The sequence below is a fragment of the Falco peregrinus genome, chromosome 2, assembly GCF_023634155.1.
Source record: "Falco peregrinus isolate bFalPer1 chromosome 2, bFalPer1.pri, whole genome shotgun sequence".
In the NCBI taxonomy this organism is placed as follows: domain Eukaryota; kingdom Metazoa; phylum Chordata; class Aves; order Falconiformes; family Falconidae; genus Falco; species Falco peregrinus.
In genome coordinates this window covers 86,344,310-86,368,843 of record NC_073722.1, presented here as the reverse complement: position 1 = coordinate 86,368,843, position 24,534 = coordinate 86,344,310, and the positions used below count along the sequence as shown (strand labels likewise).

Genomic DNA, 24,534 nt, shown 5'->3' with positions numbered 1-24,534 from the left:
AGCCCTCCTCTCTCACCCTTATTCAGCTGTCCCTCCTCCTCCTCCCTGTGAAGCTTTTGCTGTGTTAGAGCTTAGTGCATTCAGCTGTCTTCCACCTCCATCATTGCTTTGATAACTGATAGCAGGGAAGGTATTACTTAAAGAATCTCGGTGACTGTTAGCAAAATAAACAGGAGATGAAAGATAAGGCAATCTCCTTGGTGCATAATTACCTTAAATGAAGGTCTGTTTGCTAATACCTTTGTTTTGATGTGCTAAATGGCTTGGTCTTAACGCCCCAGCAGATACTAAAACTAAACTAACTACTGTAATTCTCAGCGATGTCCCACCAAGATTACAGAGACTGTGGGGAGGCAGGAGGTAGGGGAGGAGTATCCACAAAGTAGTTATGTGTAGGGAGTACTCCCAAATCACCTGGTATGGCAGGCATTAGACTCATCTTCACAGACCCCTCTGCTGTCAGCACAGGTTTGCAGAACTCCATGGAGTGATGCTTCCAGGCAGGCAAATGGTTCTCTCAAAGTCACCTACTCCCTCCCAACCAGCCTGATCTTGAGGAGATGCTCTCAGGTGCATGGCAAGGAGAGCTCTTTGCATTCATGCTATTGGTGGTGCATGGCAGCACTTGCTCCCCACTTCTTCCTATAAGAGGGGAGACTCTCCCTTTGCTCTGAATTGGGCTGAAAAAAGCTGCAGCTGGGTTACCTGTGTGTATACATAATCTGAGCTGTGTGTGACTGCAGGGTTGCTCTCTTTTATTTAATTGCCTGCTTGGAAGCATACTCTGACCTAATTATGCTTGCAGTTGTGTCACTTAACTTGGCCTGTGTGCTGAGTGGCATTGCATGAGCAGGGAGCTCTGTGCACACACTCTCACACAACTGAGCTAATAGAGACTGACAGGGGGTATTGGGTTTTTTTAAGACTAAGAAGTCTCCTGGGGTGTTACTAATCCCCTAGAGGTGCCATTAGCTTATGATAACCACACCTTTGAAATTGTTTTATTGCTTTAATAATGTGGTGGTGATGGAAAATGGGGAACATGCCGCGTTTATTATTTATGCTGGTAAAAGATGAAAGTTAGCAATTAGAAGCTTTAAAACACAGGTTCAGTAGAACTACATGACTAACATTTATTCATTTTTGGACTATCCACCCCAGCACTGGAATGCCCTTACTGTCCAGGTTTGTTAAGTTGGGCTGCCTGCATAAACCATGGCAAAGTGGCAGGCCAGCACAATTAACACTGCAAGACAGATACAGATCTTAACTGCAGGGATGGGTGGAGATTTCCTGGTGGAGAGCTGTTGGAAGCGGAACAGTGCTTTATGATATCTGAACTAATCTTGTGCTATGATAATTCTGTCTTGCTTAAGTGCTTGAAGCCTCTTTGTGCTGCCTAGTCATGCTGTGGCAGCTGCTGTGTGCATCTGATCCAAACTCTTAGCTTCCCCACACGCTTAATTGGTAAAATTGCCACCTATTGTTTATTAAAAAGTGCGGCAAGAGTGAGCAGAATCTTAGTCCCTAGGACTGTAGAGCCACTGCTTTGCTGCCACATGGCTGGGAATCACACACTGTCAGCTCAAGGTAACACAGAGAGGATGTATGTTGTACCGTATGTGTCATGACATCTACAGCTGGATGGAGCAGCTCTACCAAAATAAAAGAAGCTGGTGCAGCTTGTGGTAGAGTGCAACACCAGGCCTTTAAAGTCTGCCATGTTTCCAAAGTGTCGGGTTTTATCCTGAGTTCCTAGAGAAAGGGACATAAACACCACAGCAAAACTGAAGGAAAAGGGAGGAAAGTTAGGCTTGTTGTAAAAGAAACTTGCCAAGACAGCATATGCCCATGCTTGGAGCTGTAATGGAAGCGATTTCACTAGTCTGCCTTGCAGCCCGCTTTCTCATTCTGTGTGATCCTTTAGTGAGGTTGCAAGTTTGTTTGATCACTTCACCTTAGGATCAAATAAGCAGAGGGCTGACTGGGTGTTTTATCTGCAGCTGGCAGAAAACGGAGGTGAGAGAGAGCAAGCAAGTGAGTTTCTATTAAGAACAGAGAGATTAATGCACCCAAATTTAATTGGAATTGTACAGGCAGGCAAGAGGTGTCAAGCTCCGAGTTCATGCATAGATTATGCGGGTGCCCTATGTACTACATTTTGAACATCTGCAGCGTGACTATCTCAGCCTTGTACTTTGGTCCTTGCTATAAGCTTTCATGTTGGTTAACAGTATTGTACATCCTTATTTCTGTTGTACATCCTTCTGCCCTTTGCCTCATTGCACTGCACCGCTCCCATTGAAGGTGTGTGCACAGACAGAAGTGATGCAGGGGCCTTGCCCATGACTTGGTTTCCCCTTGGCTCCAACATACTCAATGTTGTCAGTGTCATGCCCCTGCCCTTACCACAGCCTGGAGAGAAGCCCGTTCCCTCAGGCAAACCTAGGCCAACGGCAGGCAACGTCCGAAGCCTGGTGTTCTTGTGGGTGAGCAATACTGGAGTGCAGCAGCTGGCTGTGCAGGGCACAGTGGGGGCCCTGTGGTTGTTAACATGCTTCTAACAAGCATGGGCACTCTTAGGTCAGTGTGTTGTTAATTGGGATCCACACTGTTCCTCCAGAAGGCTGATTCAATGGCTTAACACAGGAAGATTATGTTAACATCAGTCACTGGCATCCACATTATTCGAGCAAGAAGAAACCATGTATGCAACCTGGATTCGCAGCCTGCATCCGACGCCTGACAAGCTCTCACTTTGCAGGACTTGATTCACTTTGTGGGTGTCTCTTTTTCTGCAAGCAAAGGCCTTAGGGCTGCACATCCCTTCCTGAAGAAATTACACATGATGCCAGCCAGGCTGCTGAAGCGTTGAAGCTGGTACAGTCATCAGTGCAAGTGTGGGCTGCTACCACGTAGAGAAGGTAATTGGTTTTAAGCCCATTCATTGCCATCTCACATGAACATCACCCTTTGACAAAACCCTATGACAAAAACCTTTGGTTCAGGCTATTCCCAGAAGGCTGGAGTCTGGCAATAGCCATGGGCAAAGCTCAGCCTGGAGACGGATTTTGTGTCTTTTCCTTGAGGCTGGTGTGAGCCTTGGCTACACTCAGGGACCTTTCCCCAGCAGCACTAGTGGGCCAAGGAGCCCACCCTTACTCAGAGGATTGTGCTGTGCTAGGAAAAAAGCTTCTGGCTCTTCTCATGTGTATTTGGGGCAGAAAGAAGGTGTAGTTTAGATTAGAGCACTGCAGCTTTATCAGTGTTTATCAGTGTAGGAGTTCTGCTCCGTGTAGCATAACAGCCTCAAGTCCTTTTAAACCCTGACATCAATATGTGCTGATAAGATAACACTGGTTATCCTGTACCGGTTGCTCTAGATAAGATAAACCCTTTTATGCTTTAAAACACGACTCAAAGTTTGTGCTATGTTTTCTTTTCCTTTTAATGTAGCAAACTCCAGAAACATTTTATTTCTAAGGGAGTGGTATTTATAAGAGCAGATAAAAATAGTACATATCATAAATAAGACTTTCCAAACTTGCCCAAGGAGCATTAAACATTTTATTTCAAAGACTAAATAGAAATGAGCTAGTATGAGGTAGATTTCAGTGCCTTAGAAAATTGTTGGATTAATTAGAAGCTAAAATTATTCCAAGTAAGTGGTCATGCCTACATTTACTTTTGTCAGAAGAGTGTCAATACAGTGATATTTCAGCAGCAGTGGATGTTAATTTGAAGGTGGTTACTTTTGATTAGTATGAAATAACTTCTGTAAAAGTAGTGCTTGAGACAGCAGTATGGGGTGTTTCCATTTTGCATTTAAAGCTGGGACGGAATCTCTCTGTACAAGTCAGTAATATCCATAAATTGACAGCACTGACTCTTCAAGAAGAGACTACATCTTTGGAGAATTTAGAGACACATCCATTCATTAGTGAGTTAAAATTAATAACTAGGTCCTTTACGAAATTTAGTACTTTAGTCTTGTTTGTCCCAAATGATTTTAACAATGGAGTAACAGACTCTTCATATTTTCCATATAATTAAAATTAATTGAAATTATGTGCATTAGTTGTAATTAAGCTATGAAGCTAAAAGTGGTTGTATCTAATTGCTATGATTATATAGGCTACAAACAAGCTCAAGTAACAAAAGTGGAGTTATTGTGACACAAGAATTCAGCCACTCACCACCTTCGCACAACTGAGGTCTGCATGGGGAGAAGGCTGTTCTCTGGGACGAGGCAGTGCTTACAGCAGCAGGAGATGCTTTGGTAGCTGAGCTGGCTCAGCTGCCCCCTCTTGAAGTTCACATTTGTGCCCAAAACCTGAAGAGTAAAGGTTGCAATTGCGTCATTTGTTCAGCTTTAGTGTAGCACTAGTGGGGGAGAAACTGAGGCAGGAATGCAGCTCCTTTAAAGCACAGAAGCCTTTGGTGCAGGGTCTGGCACAGCCTATAAATCACTGAATTAACTGCAGATTTAGCTCTATGTTCAGCAATGCATCCCAGTTACATCAGGCACGCCCTTACCCCAGTACCATATACACTGCAGGAGCGGCACAGCATGCAGAAGCTGACCCTGTGACAGTGGTAGCGAGCTCCTGCTTTTAGCTCTGATAACTTCCGTGTCCCCGTGGAAATGTTCCATGGCTGCAGGGCACCTCCAGGCCACTTTGTCCAGCTGCCTCACACAGAAACTGCCCACAGCAGCGCAGCAAAGGGACAAGGAAACAAAACAAAAAATCCCCCCACTGCTCCATTAGCTCTTTAAAGCTCAGTTTGAAGTAATCAGGCCTAAATCACAAATTTGTCGTCGTGATATAGGTCACTACAGGGTCAGGTTAAGGTTGCTTTGGATGTCAAACCCATGCAATCACCTTTTTTATGTGTGTACTCTTCTTAGGCTTTTCTGAGCAGTGCCTTGAAAGTGCAACTCTAATTGTGGGTTTACTACATTTATAATGCATGGTTTGAGGAATAACAAGTTGTCACCATTCCCCCTCCCCCCTTTTTTAAAAATTTTTTTTGCTTTTCACTGCCTTGTGAACATTGAGCTTCATTTCATGGAAAACCCAGGGGAGAATTGTTTGTCAGCTTTTTGGTATGGGAATAAACCCAAAGATTTGAACTGATCCTGTTGTAATCTGCCCTCTCAGCACCTGCAGCTGGCTTGTGCATGATGGGCCCCAGAACACAGGGCTGTGTCGTGTCTTGCAGGATGTTAGAAAAATGAACATTTCAGCAAGGTTTTGGCCTCTACAGCACATGGGAGTGGGAGGAATATGGCTTAGCTTTGCCAGCTGTTCACGTGCCCACTTCACAAAGCAAAATAGCCCCACTAAAGCATTTGCTTGGTATGCTAGCAGCAGGGCAGATGCAGAAGTCTGTGCTCAGTACACAGCAGGCAACGAAGAATTATAAACTGCCCAAATTTCCCTTCTCAGAGTGCATTGGGAATGATTGACAGGGCTGCCAAGCAAAGCCTCTTGGAATGTATAGCACATGGAAACCTTCCTGTTAATTAATGGGGGATTGTACTTTGGGCAAGCAACTTCTGAAGCATTTCTCCCACCCTGAGCCTGTCCCTAACTCGCGACTGGTCTCTGCCAGGGAAGCTTTGTTTATTCCTGTACTTCAAACACTCCAGATGAGAGGCATCCACCTTGGACAAAACCTTTTGGCATGCCTCAGCCTGCACCCCCCACCCCACCCCCCCCCACCCCCCAATCCCAGGAATTCACTTCTCGTAGTACTGTTCCATAGCCCAATACTGCAATATCAGTTTTATCCTTGACAGACTCAGTTGTCTACCTTCAGGCTTAGTAATATGATTGCAAGAAAATATTTATTCTTTACACATAAGTGTAAATTAGTGACCTTCTCTGAGCGAAGTGTGCCCATCTGGCTGACTTAATCTTATCACCTCTTTGATGATCTGCATGCTGTGAAGTTTAGGGTACAGATTCAGAGGGCCTAGAGGTAACCGTAGGGCCCATGTGTGCTAGTACTAATGGAGCTGCACTAATATTATTACAGTGGGAAAGCAGAGCCTTTAAAGAAAAAAACCCAAACCAACAAAAACACAAAAACCCCAAACCACTCAGGATGGACAGACCATGATATTGGTTGTGGGGGTGGGTGGGAGAATGCAGGGAAGTGAGAGAAACCATTAACATTTTGCAACGTTAGTTGAGAGCCTGGGGACCTGCTATAGCAAATTAAAAACCCACATAATTTAGTCAAGGGAATTCAGCCAAAAAAATTAGAAGTTTCATTTTTTTCAGTGTAATAACTTCTTACTCCATTTAATCTCCTGTTTAACTATCTGAACAGTTAACAGAAAAGTACTGTGAGATAGGGAATAATCAGAACTAAATTAAAGCAGAGAAATAATGCTCAGAAACCTGCAGGCATGTTCACAAGCAACAGTCATCCAAGATACCAGAGAAACCAGGAGGCAAGTAAATCAGAACAAACCCAGATCTTTCTACCCTATCCCAGGAAACACAAGGAACCTGCTGTGTATTTCCATCTGGCAGCAACACAGACCAGCACAGGATCTATGTACACAAGATCCCAGCAGTAAATCCCTGGGCTTGCAGGCTCGGTAACCTCCAGCTATTGCTGCTGGAGAGTTCAAGTCATAAACTCAGCAATGAGACACTGGGCTATGACAAAGGTGCAGCTGTTGCCATTGTCCCTTCTTACTTAAAAGGGAAGTTTCAGTTTAGGATTGTGTCACTTGAAGCCAAGAACCTTAGCAGGAGCATGGCCAGACATGCTTTGACAACCCATTTATTCTGTTTAAATGTTAGTATTTTAACTTTTGTACAACTTGTGGCTGTACTCATCTGTCATCTTTGCTAATAAATATCTTGGAGTGGATAAGGGGGAAAAAAACCCAGGCAGCTAATTTTTACCACCCCCTCCCCCAAGTCAGGGTGTGGCTTTGTTCTGTATTTTTAGAAATTTCAAGACACTAAAACTGTTGAAACTCAGGACTGAAAAAAATAATAGGCTCAGGTGTACATGGTAGCATGCATCTCATCGCTGCCCTGCTTGTGTGAAAGGGCACCTGCTCACATGCAAACAGAAAATTTCCATCATGTAATTTCTGAAGTTGCTACGATATAGAATTTGCTGTCAAAAGAATATGAAGATAAGGATATGGGAAGCTTTGGTTTTGCCTCTAGTAAAACTGATGTGCAGCTTAGGGGGACAAGATGTTCACTAGCATCAGGACAGTAAGCATGTGCCAGTCTGAGCTGCCTCTCAGGAGCTGAACTTACCTCCTCCACTTGCATGAAGTGGTGCAGTTGCCCAGCCACTGGGATTGCCTCCCTGTCCTCTGCCCAAAATAAAACTTAATTAAAAGGAAAGGCAGATGGTACACAAGGTCTACATGGAGCCCCGTGCCTCTGGTGGGCACAGGTCAACACCGATGGATTCATGAGGAATGGTACAGACAAGGTTGAGCCTTCAATCATTTTAGGAGGACAGGTGAACAAAAACATCATAGCAAAGCATCCGGGGGGATTTGGGTTGGCTGAACATGAGACATGCTGCTGGACCCTGGCCAGGAAGGAAAGCTCAGCACAGGAGGGCTGCGGAGGGAGAGGGCAGGGGCTGGCAGGAACCCAGCAGCTGCCCTGCAGCACTGCCAGAAGGAGAATGAAGCCACCAGAGGTCCCACTCTGGCTAGCCTAAACAGACAGGAGTTAGAAGTGTATTGCTGTTGAAGTGACCTCGTGAGCAAGTGAGATACCAGAACAAGTAGCTGGGCTGCTTGTGCCAGCCAGCACTCCTCCTGCTGCCTGAGAAACCCTGCCCACCTCTGCTGAGGGAAGGGCTGTGTGGCAGGCAAATGGACCAGTGCAACCAAAGCCAAGCCAGGCCTATCTTGGAAGAGCCAAACCTGCTGGCTAGCTCTGCAGACTGAGGTCAGCTGCCCTGCTGCTCAGCAGGCAGGCTTGAAAGCATCAGCTGCAGTGAGGGCATTTTCCCAAGGCTTTACAGGATATTTAAAAAAACACCTCTGAGGTTCAGGTGTGCAGGCAAGCAGGATTACCTTCCTAACTGAAGACAACTCAGAAATTTTTTAATATCTGCCCTGGTATGAGCTGAAGAAAACTCACTTTTGGACATTTCCCTATCAAAACCAAATAAAGAAGTTGGCTCACATCTGAAAACCAGCAACTTAAGAGGGTATCATTAGACATTAAAAGATCTGGATTCCTGAAGTATACATGCCTCCTAGTTGTTTACCTAGTTTATACTCATTTAGTATTCAAAAGCCAATTTTTCTTTAAAAAAAATTAATCTTTGTTTAGTGCTCTTTAAATACTGTATTATGTTCTTTCCCCTTGCAAAATTTAACCTGAACTATATAGTTTTTAAACATGCCCTAGTTCAGATGTTTGGGCCTTTGGTATCTAGGCTTTCTACAAACAAATATTTCCTATCTTCCTCATGATACTCCCTTATCCTCCCCAAAATATTGAATACATCTCAAGAGTAATTGAGAAGCCACAGCAACTGCTCCTGGCAGGAAGCTGCTGAGCTGTTATCCAGAAGCCTGACCGGCATTATTTGGAACAGATGCTCTTTCAGCTTTGTAATTTTCAGCCAAAAACAATGGCAGTAAGTAAAAATAAAGCTGTAGGTCAAAGGAAGGCTAAACTGTATGAGAATCATGTGAAAATATTTTTTATTTCACACATCCTCTCATTTACAGCACATACTTTTGAAATGGTCAGTGAACCCTAACGTGCAGCTGCAGGTTTTGACCTCCACATCCATATCCTGGATTTGCCACAGTTGAGACTCACCAGGAGAAGCCAAGCACAGGGTCACCATCCCACTGGAGCCCTGGACACAGACTGTGCCACAGGAGAAAGCCCCTGTGCCTCCCTGGGCTGGGGAGATGGGCCAGGCCTAAGGATCTGTTGCTACCTGTACCTGTAGCCCCTATCAGGCCATGGGAGGGGCACTAGATGACATTGTTGGCCAAGCAAGGGGATGTTATTGCTGTCAGCCAGCACCTGGCTGTGTAAAACCTTTTGGCTTACCTGTGAGCCAAGATCAGTCACCAGTGTAGAAAATGAAGTGGCAGCCTCTTCACCTGCATGGCCCTCTTAGCACCCAGGAGCTTGTGTGGCTTTGAAGAGGCAGGTCCCATTCTTGGGGGATCCCAGGGCTGCACAGGACAGGGCATAGGACAAGGGCTGCAAAGCAGAACAAAGCTTTCAGTTATTCAGGCCAGGCAGGCAAATTTTGGTCTCCCCCACTGGATGAAGGGTCCACTGGGCTCATGCCGCCCCTTCCCTTTGCTAGGCATGCTCAGTTTAACAGAGCTCAAGAAATGAGCAAGTCTCAGGAAATAAATGTTTTCAGTCTCTCTTTTTTATTGCCTGTAAAATAGCAGGAGGCTTTCAAAGCAACAGCAAATCCTGTTAAAAAAAGTAGAGAAAATTAAAGAAATGTTTCTTGTCTCAGATCCAGCCCTTTTCACCTTAACTTTCCATCATGGTACATAAAATTTTGTATATTTTGGCAAAGCAGAGAAATAGCTTTTCCCCCTTCTCTTCCTTGCACAGCCCAGGAGCTCTGAGTGAGCTTTAAAACAGAGTTTTGCACACAGAATGGCCAAATAATAGAGCAAGAAAACAGCATTAAACTTTGTAGACAATCAACTTTATTCTGTGCACAGCAGCTAGTTTCTCCTGCTCTCAGCAGAAATAAAAATTTACAAGTGTTCTGGGAAAGCATTAAAAACCAAACACGTCCAGACAAAGTCTAGTGCAAACTACTTGGAAATAGATCTGTGCATCACCTTCTGAAAGGCTCATTCCAGCTGTGCTGGTGTAGCCAAGCTGACAGCATCCAAAACAAATACACCCTGAGAGTTCAGGATGGGATTTGAGGGTTGAGATTTTGATACCAGTCATCCATGTGTCCCAGAGAGGCAGTTGCAGCTCTCTGCTCTTGTGAATCTTCTCATCAAAGACCTCTTCTGCACCACTGCTTGCACATTGCCATGGAGGAAGGATGCCTACATATTTGGAAGAAAGTGGAACCTCCCAGTACCAGGAGGAAAAACTGAGCTACTGAAGAGAAGGGATCAAAGACAAGAGGATAAGATGCATTCACAGGCACACACCCCAGCACTTTCCACAGGGAGCACATTAGGTTTGCTGTACACCCTTATTGCACTGAATGTCATCTTCCAAGCATAACAAATAACATTTTCATAAAGCACTGCTTTTAATCAAGCACAACCTTCACATCCCCAAAGGAGCTATCTGGAGTCTATTCCTTTTCTCTACTGTTCTTTTTTTGCCCCCTTTTAACTCCCTCCCTTAGAGGTTTGTGCTTCCAGCAAGGAGGGCTCCATGTGGTTCCCTTCGGAGCTCATTAACACAGGTCCATCCATCAGGCCATGAGGCTGAAAGCAAGATGCACGGTGCCCACAGTCCCGTGGGACAAAGCACGCAGCCTGTGCACAGGACTTGGCTGTCACATGGCAATGCATTAATAACCATGGTGCTTACGTGAAGACTCAGTGTAGTACCTGATTATACAGCCCCATGCATGCTGGGACACTTAAGCAGGATGCTAGTCTTGATGGATCAGTGGGATCCAGCAAGCCTCATACTTATGCAGTATATTAAAAACACTAATTATACTTCAGTGTCATCCAAACAGAGTGGGCTATTTGCATACCCAGTCACTGTTGCAGCTGAGGTCAGAGGCTGGGCTGTCTGGACTGAAATCACCTAAAATGCATTTCAGAATATCAGTCCAAACCCGTATTCTCGTTACTGCAGTAATGGAGACCAGTCCCTTTTCCAGCACTGACTCCATGACCTCATGCATGATCACCAGTGAGCCTGTTGACTGGCAAGCAGCTTGTGTGGGCGAGAGCAAGACCAGCTTCTCAAAGAGTCAGACAGTTATTTCCTGCATGGCAGATGCTTTTTATCCAACACAAAGAGGAAAGCTTTCCAAATACGTTTGTTTCTTCAGCAAGCACTAATGCTTGGGGCAAGGGGTTGAATCCCTCCTCCATGCACAGTCTGCAGTCAGCAAGTGCTCCTGTATAGAAAGGCAGAGCCACCATCAGCTGTACAGAGGGTAGGACTGATGTCTAATGAGTGGCAAAGGAGCACTGATACAAGCATACTCTTAGCTACACATGTAGTGCTGCTGATCGGATTTACCTGTCCTCACGGCTGGCTCTGGGAAGAACCCTTCATATCTGAATCTCTGAGCATGAGGGCTGATCAGGAATATGGTAGACTGAAGGCTTTTCCTCTCAAGTGCAAATGGTTCATTATGGCTTTTCTCAGGCTATGCTGATGAGAGGAATCATTCTTCACTGATAAAAAATCCTCCATTTTCTTCTCTGGGAGAACACAGCTTTGTTCCCTTCCCCCATTTAATAACGCACAATTTATCAGGCTAAATTGGTGAGCCTGGCAGCAAGTGATTCAAATCAACTTCAGCAGCTATAAGCAATCACATATACTTGAAGAAACCCACTTATACCACTTTCTGCAAAACCTGAGGAAAGCTGGCTATGAATGCACTACCGTAGCCTATTAATGCTCAAGAAAAAACATTTAAATGAACCTCTAATGGCTGATTGAGACTTCTGTAACAAAACTCCATAAAGAGTCAGCTCCTTCCTTCAGACTGGGCCAGCAAAGTGCCTCCCTGGCTCTCTTGCCAGTTGTGGGTAGGAAAAGCAAATGAATGGAAGGACAGGTGTGCTGTGGTGAGAAAGGAAGGAAACCTCCTGGTTTTTCAAGGGTTGACACTCTCAGCCAACATCACCAAGAAGGTCACAAAGTGCTAAGTCTCACCTGTGTCTCCCAAGACTATAGGAAACATTTTATTGGACTACAGTGACCATGGTGCACAGAAAAGCTGTCTCACAGCTTCCTCCTACACAAAGCACAAAGGTGTTTGAAGATGCAGAGAAGAAGGGCTGAAGTCTCATGCAATTTTGCAGACTAAGCTGTTTCTTAGTCCTTGTTTCACAGAATCATAGAATTGTTTAGGTTGGAAGACCCCTTTAAGATCATCAAGTCCAACTGTTAACCCAGCACTGCCAAATCTACCACTAAACCCTGTCCCTAAGCACCACATCTGCACATCTTTTAAATGCCTTCGGTGACAATGATTCAGCCACATCCCTGGGCAGCCAGTTCCAATACTTGGCAACCCTTTTGGTGAAGAAAGTTTTCCTAATATCCAATGTAAACCTCACCTGGCCCAACTTGAGGCCATTTCTTCTTGTCCTGTCACTTGTTACTTGGGAGAAAAGACCTACCCCCACCTCACTATGGGCTGCGTCTTGAAAACTACAGTCTGACATTACTGTAAAAAGTTTTAGGTGTAGATCGTAACTTGTATTGCACTGCTATGTTATACCAAATTCAACTTCTGCATATTATACCAACAATTACAATTACAGATAGCAATTGATAGTATCCAGCCCCTAGATAAAGAGGCATTTATGTGTGATTCCACAGGAGACCTGCCAGGGCACACTGGCAGCTCAGCTGATGGAGCCCTTCCCCTAATTTGCCACTGAGTCAGTGATCCAGCAAAGGGCTCTGAACCCCTGAGGTCCTGATGGTGAGCAGAAAAGCCTCCAGCAGCTATTGCGGTGGCGTGGAGGGTGCTTAATCCTTGGTGACTGGTCTGCATTTCAGCTTGGGGTCAAGGATACCCTACCCACCTCATTTATGCTTATCCCTTCCAGTGAGGGCCAAGCATTTTCTTAGCTCAAACACTTGTTAACAAAACAACTGTGTTTCACTGCAAGGAGAAATGCATTGTCTTGTGGGCCCATCCAAAGTGTATTGAACATTGGATCAGCTGAGCTCTCTCTGCATAACCTAAAAAAGTTTGCATTCTTCCAGACTGCAAACCCACAAATTTTTGTACTGGCAAAAAAAGCGTATCTGTGTTCCCCTGTAGCCGACATTAGCCCAATGTTTTAAGCATGCCCAAAATTGGAGAGGCTGCATAGACTGAAGGTATGAAAGGAGAGAAGAGGGGAGAACAGTCCCTGCCAATCCCAGCTGCTTATTTCACCTCTTGTGTTGTGCTCCTGCCTGTGCTTGGGTGCACCCAGGCAGCAAGGTGGTCAGCAGGGAGCTGCCTTGCTTCAACGGCCCATTTCATTATGTCGTAAGCCCCCATGCTCAGCAAGACATAGGAAATAAATGGTCACAAACATTTCAAAAGCATTTACATACCACTTCATTTACATACTCCCCTTCAAAGCAGCAGGACCCCAACTGGGAAACATCCTTTTGCTCTAGAAAGAATAAGCACTGTTCCTTCCCCATCCTGTAAACCTTTCAGGCTGCTGATGCCTCCCAGGTGCCTCTGTTTTGGGCAGATTGGCCCTTGCCTGCAGCTGCGGGGGTTTGCCAGGCACTGTCTGTGGGCAGCTGGCAACGGGATCCTGAAAGCCTGGGCTGTGGCCCGAGCCTCCTCCTGAGCCTGGCCTTCCTGTGCCCTCCCTGAGCAACTGGCCCCTGTGGTCCCTGAGGACTCACATTGCCCTGCTTGAGATGTGGGTGGTCATCGTGATGGAGATGGGGCACTGTGATCCGAACGCCTGGGCCCTAGAGCCTGGAAAGGCTGTGTGTGTCTCTGGAAAACCAGGACTGTTCTCCATCGCTGCTTTTGTAGTAGCAACTGCTGTGCCAAGATAAAAGCTTTTGTTTGCCTTTTCTTTCCTACATTCCTAATCTCCCTCCGTGCTGGTCTCCCCTCTAGTCCATCAAGCACTTTTAATCTCTAATTGCATATGACTGATGAGCCTGAACTCCATATACAGCGTTGCCAAGAACCACTTTTTTCAGAGCCTGCTTTAGCTCTTTAGGCCAGTCATAACACACTGCAGGACCATTAAGAGTTTATAGTTTGTATACATAACACCCTCGGAGTACCAGAGGGTGGTTTATCCAAACAGAAAAGAATAGAGATGAATGAATGCAGAAATGACTTTTGGCCAGGAAATACTTTAATTTTAATTAGGGGGGAAGGGGGCGAGAGAGGAATGAAGAGGCTTTCTTCTGTCACAAAAGACAAGACTAATGAGTTTACAGCTGCAGGCGCTGACCTTGGAGCATCCCGTATAATGCTAGTGCTGAAATGTTTGGATGTGATGTTAGACCTGATAACCTTGCTTCTAAAAGGAAGAAATGAAGGGAAATGGCTGAATGGGGAGGGATTCATTTCATGGGGATGTATGGACGTATTTATTTATTTTTCCCCCTCTTGCCTTCCCATTCAGCTGCCTTTGGCGACACAGCCGTTCGCCCAGCTGCTGTGCTTCCTATGGGCCTCATCTATTTTGCAGAAAAAATAGTCAGTTACGGCATTTTTCCTGTATTTAGGACCTTCCCTCATCCCAAAGCCCCTCTTGCAAACCCCTACCTCCCTAGAACCCATGGCTGGAGGGAATGGGGTGCCAGAGCTCCATGGGAGCCCTAGCACTGGGCAGCCCATGAATGAGGGAAGATGCAGCCAGGGCTTCTATTGCAATGGCTAAAAATTGGCTGAAAGTCTGAAATGAGCCACGCTCAGCACAGACTTCGCCACCTGCTTCGCTTGGTCACTGGCTTGTGATGTTAGAGCCCATGCCAGTGCCTGCAGTGCTGGGCTTACAGTCATCGCCAGCCTGAGAGGCTCCTTCTCCTGCCCTGGCAGCGTCATGGCACAGGGACCTCTGTCCAGGTGTGGTGCAGAAGCAGAGCTGCCTGCCCGCTGGGCCATGCGCTGATGCAAATTGTCAGTGGGGTCTTTCTGGGGCACACATCGGAGCAGCGGCAACACAGCCCTGCACAGCCTTGGATCTGCTGGGCTCTCTCTCCTCGGGAGCATGGCTGCTGGTGGGTGCTGGGGCACACACCAGGCTGATCTTGCACCTCCACCCCCTCGGCACCATGCTGACTTCATAAAGGGTGCAGCTTGTGCATCTTCCAAAAAGTGCAGAGCTGCTGCTCCCACCACCTCCCTCCCCAGCCTGTCCCCTCTGGGCTGGGGACATCAGCCATGACATCTCCCAGCAGCTTCCAGGCACCCTGGCATCTCCTTCCTCCCCTGGAGCTCTTCCCATTCCATGACCCTGTAAATTATCATCTGGCCCTGCACATCCTCCCATGGATGCTGCCATGCTGCAGCCATGGTGATTATTAAACTCTCGAACCACAGCATGAAGCTGCTGTGAGATGTTGTGGCTGTGAAGGCAGTTTTACCCCTGGGGAATCAACACCTCCTGCCCTGCTGAGTCGACAGCCAGGCAGGCTGAAACAATAGTGCAAGTTAATGGAGCAAAACAACCATCGGTGTTTCCTATTAAAAGTATTTTTATGATGATGATTATTATTAATATTATATAGGGGCTGTAATTTTCTCCTGCCTCACTCCAACATCTCACAAAATAAACAGTTGCTGTATTATCCCCTTGTAAATGAGACCACAGGATTGTAAACTTTAATTTGTTACTTTTGGCTGCTCTCAGGTTTGGCAGACAATTAAACCAATTCATTAGTTCACAGAGGCACATTTTTGGCCGTGTCTGGCTGTGTGAAGTCATCCAATGAACACATTGGAGGCAGGGTGCAGAAAAACCATAGTGTCTTTGCCATAGGATCTGTCAGTAATGGTCCAAATAGGCCGGTGTGGATTTTGCAGATCCGGGTGGGAGAGGATCTGGTTCCTCCTGTTGCTTTGCTGTGCCCTGGGCATGTGCTGTTGGAAGCCCTGTGCTCTGACGTTGGCTAGAGAAGTGGTATCAATCCTGTATCTGACTGGAAGGTAGCTGCGTTGTACCTGAGGCTTAACCTTTAAATTCTGCAGAGTTTGATCAATGCAACTCTGTAGGACATGGTAGAAAATGCTGAGCTCTTGGAAAGGCTAATCTGGCTGAGTGTGACCTCCAGAGTCATCCCCACCAGCTGAATTAATTCCTTGACTAGCTGGATTGCTTTTCATCCCTGCTTTCTCAGCTGCAGACACATGGTTAGCCTGTATAGCACCGTGACAGCAATGCATGGGTTTTAGCCTCTTCAGGGCTATCGGCTGTATGTGCTGAGAGTTAAGGTGCAATTTTTAATGGGAAGCTATAACAGTATATTTTGCGGTACTATCACCTCCCCTGTCCAACAGGGCTTAGCGCAAACTGCCAATCAGATGAAGTTCCCTTGTCAGATGTTTTTCACATGCTGTAGTCTCTTAGATGTCCATTACCAAAGCAAAAATCCTGAGCCATCTTAGATCTGAAAAATAAATGCCCATAAAATTTCTCCCTTTTCCTTTGTTCCCTCCACAGCAGGTGTAGAAGCCCTCAGTGCCTGTGACCCAGTACCCATCAACATTATCAGGCAGGTGGAAAGGCAGCTGATCTTCACAGCAGCCTTGGTGTGTATTGCTATTTGTTACTGAGACATGGCAGGAAATTTGCTTACTTATATTCTCGCTTTCTGCTAGTCCTTTGTTGTCTGGTAGACATGGTATGGCTGCCTGCATCCCAATGGGGTTTGTGGGAGCCCACCCACAAGTGGCTGAATGCGTCCTTAAAAGCAGGCAGGAGGCTTGCAGCTTGTAGCTCGTATTGGTGAAATGCAAAAAATAATGCAGATTCCAGAGGGGAACCTAAAGTGCTTTAGGTCAGTTTTCTTCCACCTTTTTCATTCAACAAGCCATTAAGGAGACACTCTTACATCTTTTCATCCTCCTTCCAAAGCACTGCATTGGCCCCATGTCTGTGATGGTAATTCAGCAAGCCCCCAGAAAGGATTTTAGAGGTGATAGTGGCTCCTGCTTTTGCGTTTAAGAGCCATTGACCCAGATGAAAGGACTTTCCAAGCCATAGAGGAACATGGGATAGAAGAGGATCTTTGCTTCATGGTACAAATAAAAAAAGGAATTTCCAGCATCTGCACTCTGCTGGTACCATTAAGCCAATGTGGAAGAGATCCCAGCCCTCTGAGGCTTGGTCTCACCCAGCACAAGGTTCTGATGTGGTGCTCAGCTGGGCTTATTTCCTCTCAAGTTAAAATTATTCATTCCTTTCTTATTTCAACAAACTGCCTTTCTTTCAAAAATCACTCTCGTCTCAGGGTTTTTGGAGTCAAATGTTTTTGGAGTGCTATTTTATAGCACAAAAAATGAGAAGAAAGGTTTTTGAATAATGAAACCTAAAAGCTTCCCCAAAGCAGTTCCCCACCATTGTGTTTCTCACTGGCCAGCACTTTGAATTTGCATTTGCACTTGCACAAAGTTCTCCAGTTCTGCAATTTTCTCTGAGCAATGTCACCACTCCTGGCACAGCCCGGGAGCATCGCTGAACGCTGGCTCTCCACTGGCTGGAAGTGCTGGAGAGAAGGAGAGGCTGTGGCAGGGAGTGGGGTGTTTATGGAAAGCTGGCCACTTCCTTAAGTGTCTAACTGGGTTTTCCTTTTCCTGAAATAATAATATTTATTAAGAGAAGTGTTTTGATAAAATGGTGAGCAAATGCTGCGGAATAGTTAATTATGCCGCCTTGTATTGAGACAGCTCTTCCGCAGAACAGCAGCAGAAACCTGCCTGCCCTGGTTGGGCTGCAGCCGTTTTCTTGCACAGCTCCCCCGCCACTGCCAAGGACGTGCAGTGTGTGACTGGGGCTGACGCGGGTGTCAGCTGGGGCCAAGTCTCCTTTGGGTGTCTAATACATCCTCTGCTCCTCAAACTGCTTTTGGAGGGGAGGTGAAGGGCTTCACCCTGCTGCAGGCAGCTGCAGTTTGCTGCATGAATTCCTATCAGGAGTTGGAGGAGGAGGATGAAGCTGGTTGGGTTTTGTGTCAAAAAATAAGTCCTCTGTTTTTCTCCTTTCAGCTATTTATCAAGGCTCCGTGCAAAGGGCCTGACACCTGGCCAGTGCGGCTCGGCTGCTGTGATCTGTGTGACACACAAGCCACTGTCGAGCCGGTAATGAGGGACCTTCTGCTAAACGGCCAATTGAGCAGCCGGTGCCTGCCGAACAGCTTCATCGGCGGGAGGGACTGCGGGTGTATCTCTATTTTGACACGTCCTCACTGAATGAGGATGAGAACAAGCAGAAAATGGCTGATGATAAATGCAGCAATTAGGGAAGGTTAATGGAGCGGAAGGTTTTTTGTGAGAAGACAAAGAAATTGTGGTGCGGACACCTGCAAGGAGGTCCCAGCCGCTGCCGTAGGGAGGCCTCCAGCTGTGCTGTAGCAGCAGGGGCTGGGGTGAGGGGGATCAACCCTTTTTCCTCACACACACATCCCTCAAAGGCCTTGGAAAAATATTGTCCAAGTTAATCTTCAAAACACCATTTCATTTTTCTTTTCCCCCATTATGTTCAGAAATGGTAGCCTGTAATTTTGGCCTGTTGTGGCCCTCCCCAGCTCCCTGCTTTTATTCAGTTTCACATCCCAGTGTGCTACTGGGAAAGGCATTTCCCGATGAAATATCCATCTTAGTGGTATGAAAGAGCTGTGGGCTCTGAGGGGGGATGCTGTTGTGCTGGCTGTGGGTGGACATGAAGGGACTCCCCCAGCTGCTGCTGCTGTGCCTGCAGTGATGCCCCATTTAAGGCTGAGCCCCGACACCACACTCTTCCCAAAGCACTGCATTTCCCAGCTAAGCCCTGGGCTGCCAGCTCCCCAGGATTTCAGTAAAAGCGCTAAATTTGCTTGCCAAAGCCCCATTTGTCTTTTTTTCCTTGGTTAGACTCTTCCCAAAGCAAACTGCTTGTGCAAGGGGACACCAAGAAGCACTGGGGAAAGGTCTGTAAGGGGGTATGCAGGGAAAGACCCCACAGTCCCCAGTGTGGGGAAGTCAATGTTTCAGCCATGGGCAATGTCTTTTTGGTCACTCACCAGATCGTTACCAAAATCACCCCCTCAGAACTGCAACACAACTATTTTCCTAAGACTGCAGCAAAAGAGAATTTCCTGAAGGAGGTAAAGGAAAGGTTTCCTTTTATGCTCAGTGTGAGCCAACGATAACACAAACCCCGTTTTACCCACCGCCAAGGGCTTCTCAACTCGAGCCTGAGCTGTGCACCAATTTACCTTGTCTCTCATTCTGGCATTTGCTAGCTTGCCCATAGCAAAGGTATGCCTCACCCTTGCCTAAGCCCTCAGCATATTGCATTTCTGCCTAGTTGGCTTCTTGTGCTTTCCCTCCTCTGGCCTTGAGCAATGATGGCATTGCAGGTCTCATGGTGGCAGCTCAGGCTGTGAAGTCCCTGGGTTCCCCTGCCCAACCCTTTCTTTGTCTAACATGGGGTCACCAATAACTAACTAAATATTTATGGTGTCTATAAAGGCTGGAATGGACAACTCCTGTATGCTTATTTTAGGCAATAAAGCTTGCTTTTTAGGGAAGTACTAGATCTTTTTATCAAAAACAAGTTAATATTTTTTAAAAGTAATCTGAGGATTCATTACAGTTTTACAGATTGGCTTTTTCCCTCACTCCATGATCTCCTGGTTATTTTGTCCATTGTTATTACCAGTTTAAGACTGGCCCCCATTAACTGAAGCGGCTGCATGCCAAATCTCATTCCACCAAGCTGCAGTGGTGCGTGGCATCACGTTTTGGACAAAAGGTAACACAAGTGCAAGAGCTGGTCTCCCTCCTTATGCTTTCCTGAGCATCTTTTTAAAAATAGGTTGCCTGAGGCAAGCAATGAGCCTTACAAATCCCATCTTCCTACTACCGTCATTTGTTTGCTAAATCCCACCCTTTGTTGGTGACTGAGGGAAGTCTCTAGGGAGACAGCCGAAAGTAGAATAGAAATGGTAAAAACTGCACAAAACGAAAGCTCCACGGTGGTAGAACCGCATAAAACCCAGGAAGTCCTTCTGTACCAGTTCTTTTTAGCAGAAGGCGGCTCAGCTGGGGTGGCTTAAAGGAATAAGGCTGAATTAATTAGTTTCTCTGTTTAGGTAATAATACCATTAATCATGATGAACCATTTTGTGAGAAGGCTGATACTCGGCACTGCATAATTCTGCAGGAATCCCACTGTAGTGCAGCATTATTGATGGGTCATCCTGCGAAAGCGTTAAGAGCAATGCCTCCTAATACAGTAAATGGCAAACCGCTGATTTTCTTTAATATTCAGACTGCCGCAGCATCAGTCACAATGAATTCTTCTGGCACTGGTGTGGCTGCAATAAGCAATCCTTCAGGAATGCCAGGGGAGCATGGCATTGATTTAATGCTCACTTTTTAAGCCGTACATGGACCAAATGCTTCCAGAGGGTACAGTCCATTATTCTATTTTTTTGAAGCGTGCAGTAACAACCCCTTTGCTTGCACTTACCTGCTTTGGTAAGATAGAGCTATGGACTCTCTCTAGCAGAGGTCAGGGAGGTTCGTTTATGCAGGTCTGTGTTAGAGGTGGTGTCAAGCAAGATGCCATGTTGGACAACGGCACCAGGAGAGAATTACAAGCCCCCTGAGCCAGCATTACGAGTATCTGTATGCTGAGTCCAACACATCATTTCCACCATGTGTTATATGTTCCTCTGATTTCAGCTGGGAGAGCAGGTGCTGATTTTTAATGCCTATTTTGTTTTAAGCCCTCTTTCATCAGATTAAGGACCCTGCTATTTTATTTCATTTTATTTTTTTATGCTCGGTGATTTAGTCACACGCAAACTTAAAAACAGAAGCTGTAACATGCTGTTAAAGCACAGTCACCCACTGTTAAATCAGTTACTGCAAGCGAGGGGGCTTGGAGCACTTTTCCATTCCCCTGCAGATGTCTGCTCTCAGCCTACGGGAAAAGCTGGGGAAGCAAATGAAAATGCACATGGAAGAACAGTGCTTAGGGCGATAACCATCCCGTAGCGATGCCAGCAGCATGATCCCTTCAAACAAGCTGCTGCACAGAGGCTCTGCTTCCTTTTCTGCCCTCCTTTCCCTCAGCAGCAGACTGTCAGACCAGTGCACGAGGCGCAGAGCCCGAGGTGCCCCCTGTGCCAGGGCCACAGGCTGGGAGGCTGCCGCCTAGCCCGGCAGCACCACTCTCCTCCCCACATCCTGACTGCCACAGCTACTGCCGCCGAACCATTTTATGGGCCGTGTTCCTTCTGCTGGGAGAGATTCACAAACAAAATAAAATCCCTCTCCCAGCACCAAGCCATTCCACCAGCTGCCTCCTCCCGGCCGCTGAAGCACCGTCAATAAACCATTAGCCTCCCAGTTAACAGCACTAGCTATGACACACAAACACTCAACTACCTTTTTCATCCAAAATCAATGTTGTATTTATCTTCATTGATCTACAAGGAAACTGAATGTTTAAAATTACAGGGGGTGCAGGGGGGAGGATGGGGAGGGGGGGGAAACAAGAGTTACAGAGCCAAGAAAATAGTAGCGGATGGCTGAATTAACTAGAGAGAAAAAGCCCAGGATATATAAAACATGGACACTGAAAAATAAAATAAGGGAGGGGGGATGGTACAGCAAGTAAAACATGGCAAAATTTACATATGGATGAAAAGTAAAATTGGAAATAAAAAATAAATCATGCCAAAAAGCAGTTCAAGGCAGAACCACACTGAAACAAACATTTGCTTATGGTCTTCATGTACTATAGATAATATATCAGAATTTCTTTTTTTTTTTTTAATCAACCATTAGACTTTTTGTTTGCACTCCTAAAATTCTACTTTGTCTTGTATACAGATTCCAATAAGAACACTGCACAATTAGCACAAGGGGTCCACGGAAAATTGTCCTTGCTTGCCAGCGATCCTGCCCACAACACAAAAAAAGAGAAAAAAAAGGAAAAAAAAAATAAGGAAAGGGTCTGCCGCATGGTACTGTGCCAGTTCCATCTGCTTTTGCCAGCTTGAAAAGTAGGAAACCAAAATTCCCTTCCAGGAGCGTGTGTCTCTCTCTTTCCTTGACGAACTGTCCCTTGTGTTTGTACAAAAAAATTCAGTCTCTCTCTCTTTTTTTTTTTTTTTTTTTTTTTTTTTTTTTGTTAAACACAAGCATCCTTCTTCCTTTTCACATGCCATTTCCATTCTGTCTCCATAGTTGCGAGTTGGTTGTTTTTGGGTTGTTTTTTTTTTTTTTAAACCTTCCTCCCCCCAACATCCACTAAGATCTGCCTCCAAGTTCTTGCATAGTTGAAGTATATATGCCGTACTTAGCTTTCTGAGTGTGAATTTCTGACTGTGACAAGAGTATGAGTTGTAACCATGTTAACAAATAACCAGAGTGGTTCTAGAAACCATTTTTATAAAGTCTACCTATGTTAAGAATTTAATATTGGTGTACATTTATATTAACAGAATATTTACAGTTTGTTTTCTTTGTTTTTTTTTGTTTAAAACAAGAAGTCAAAAAAAATTCCTCTTAAATTTCTGCATAATATAATAAGGCAAAAAACAAACAGTTTTGTACATTATTATTATTATTATTATTTTAATATATATCTGTAACTTCGGTTCCAAAGTACCAAGGTAAGTGATCAATTGGCCTCAGAAGGGAACCTCACAGTGGACTGTAAAACTACAGTATTTCCATAAATAATACTTTTAAGAAACCCTGGGTATTTTTTTCTTAAGGATCTGAGGCCTTTAAAATGCAAATTTAACTAAAAACAAAAGCAAAATTTCTTCTTTTTTAAGTGAATAAAGAGCACAAAATTAAAAAAAATACAAATCCATTAAAAATGTTTCTCACATTTGGGAAAAAATGTACAAACGTGGTATTTTTAACTAATTTTTTTTTAGCACAGAAACAAAAAACAAAACCAAAAATCAATACCTATATATTAAATTCCCATTCTCAGCAACCTTCTTGTTGGAAAGTCTGCATCCCCGACCCCGTTATTTATGGAAATGTGCTTAACTTCTACAAATTTTACATAAAAAAAAAAAGTTTACAGCAGTGCATTTTGTAAAAGGTTTGTTTTTTGTTTTTTTTTTCTGTTTGTTTTTTTTTTTGTTTGTTTTGTTTTGTTTGTTTGTTTTATATACAGGCGAGTTTAAAATTCAATGTTGGGGACTATCGTGCCTCTACTTCTTTGGGGTTCCTAGAGGGGGAATAGTCCCTGGACTCTGAGTTTGTGAGTGGAGTAGTCCTGCGTGGGGAGGCAGGTCTGGTGCTGCTCGCTGGTACAAGAGGCGGCGGGGCGCTCAGCGCTGCAGTTGGTGGGTTCCTATTTAAAATCCCATTGTGCATGGCAGTGGATGGACTCAGTCTGGGGTAATGCATCCCGCTTAAATGAGGCATGAAGGATGGCACGTGTGCCAGGTGACTTTCGATGGGGGACGAGTGCAAGTGGTGCATTCTGGCACGCTCAAGTTCTTCCCGTAAGTGCAAGCGCTCTCTTTCCTCCACTTGCCGCAACCGCTCCTGCTCTCGGCGGGCTTCAAGAAGGTTTTCATGGTTATAGTCATGTGGCTCCCTGTCTCTATAAGAACGCTCATGGTCGTAAAATCCAGAGGTGGTAGGGAACCTATGCATAGGATCCGTCCGGAGCTGGAAGTCCATTCGACGGTGCAGGTCTAAGCTCCGGTAGGCATCTCGCAATGGGTCCCTCATTGGGTCCCAAGAAAATCCAGGATGTGGCAGCCTCTCTCTTCCTGACAAAGGATTCATGCCTATGAGCGGGGTCATCATTCTGCTGCGGTCCAGAACATTCATGTTGTTCATCTGGTGCACGCTGCCCATGGAGATGGGCATAGAGGCAGCCATCGAGTGAGGCAATGATAATCCATGCAAAGTTGGCGGTGGGGGATGCTCCACTGATCGAGAGTGCTGTGAAGGTTCAGAGCCTACCACCAGCACATCACTGTCTTCCTTCCTCTCCTCTTTGACTTTGATGTCATTCTTAATCTTCTGGAGGTCGCTGGGAAGTTCTGTCTTTCTCTCCATGTCCTTGCTCATTAGATTGGTGAGCTTCAAGCTTTCACTTAGTGCAGGTTTGCTGTATGGTGATACAGACTGGATTACTGGCTTTGTGTTGTCCTCAGAGGGTCTCTTATCATGGCTTGGAGTTTCCTTCACTGGGGAACGGCTCTCTTTGATCTTGTGTTCTGCTATGGGCGGCTCTCTCAGCCGGTCAGGGTGCTCTCGCTCGGGTTCTTTGGATCTTTCCCTTTCACTGAGGCTAACCTGCCTGATGGGATCACTGGAGGTTTGGCTGTTGCTGCGGATGAGATTGCTTATCTGATGTGTCACTGGAGCCGATGCCGGTGAGGATCTATTTGAATGTCTGTTTTTATCCATGAGGTCTCTGTAAAAAAGAGAGAACACACATCCTTGGTTTTGTGTGAATGAACATACATGTGATGCGGGACATGCATTATACTGTGCCTAGTTGTGTAATTTGAGATTGCTCAGGAAATGGTTTGAAAAGCTATGCTAGCATCAGCTATAGCTGCGATGCTAACTAAAAGTTATGCACTACCTGCCTTTACATGCTACCTAGAACAAAATGTTAAAATGTCCACAAATTTG

At 45.5% G+C, this 24,534-nt stretch overlaps 1 protein-coding gene across 26 annotated transcripts in view; it reads right to left on the bottom strand.

Annotated features, from left to right (window-relative positions):
* Positions 1 to 21,298: 21,298 nt before the first annotated feature.
* Positions 21,299 to 24,534, bottom strand: part of FBRSL1 (fibrosin like 1) — a 547,946-nt gene continuing 544,710 nt past the window's right edge. For all 26 annotated transcript variants that reach the window (XM_055795612.1, XM_055795613.1, XM_055795625.1 and 23 more), the window contains one exon: positions 21,299 to 24,310. In XM_055795612.1, the coding sequence (XP_055651587.1) occupies positions 23,077 to 24,310 (1,234 nt within the window). In that variant the 3' untranslated portion in view covers positions 21,299 to 23,076. The remainder of the gene's footprint in view (positions 24,311 to 24,534) is intronic.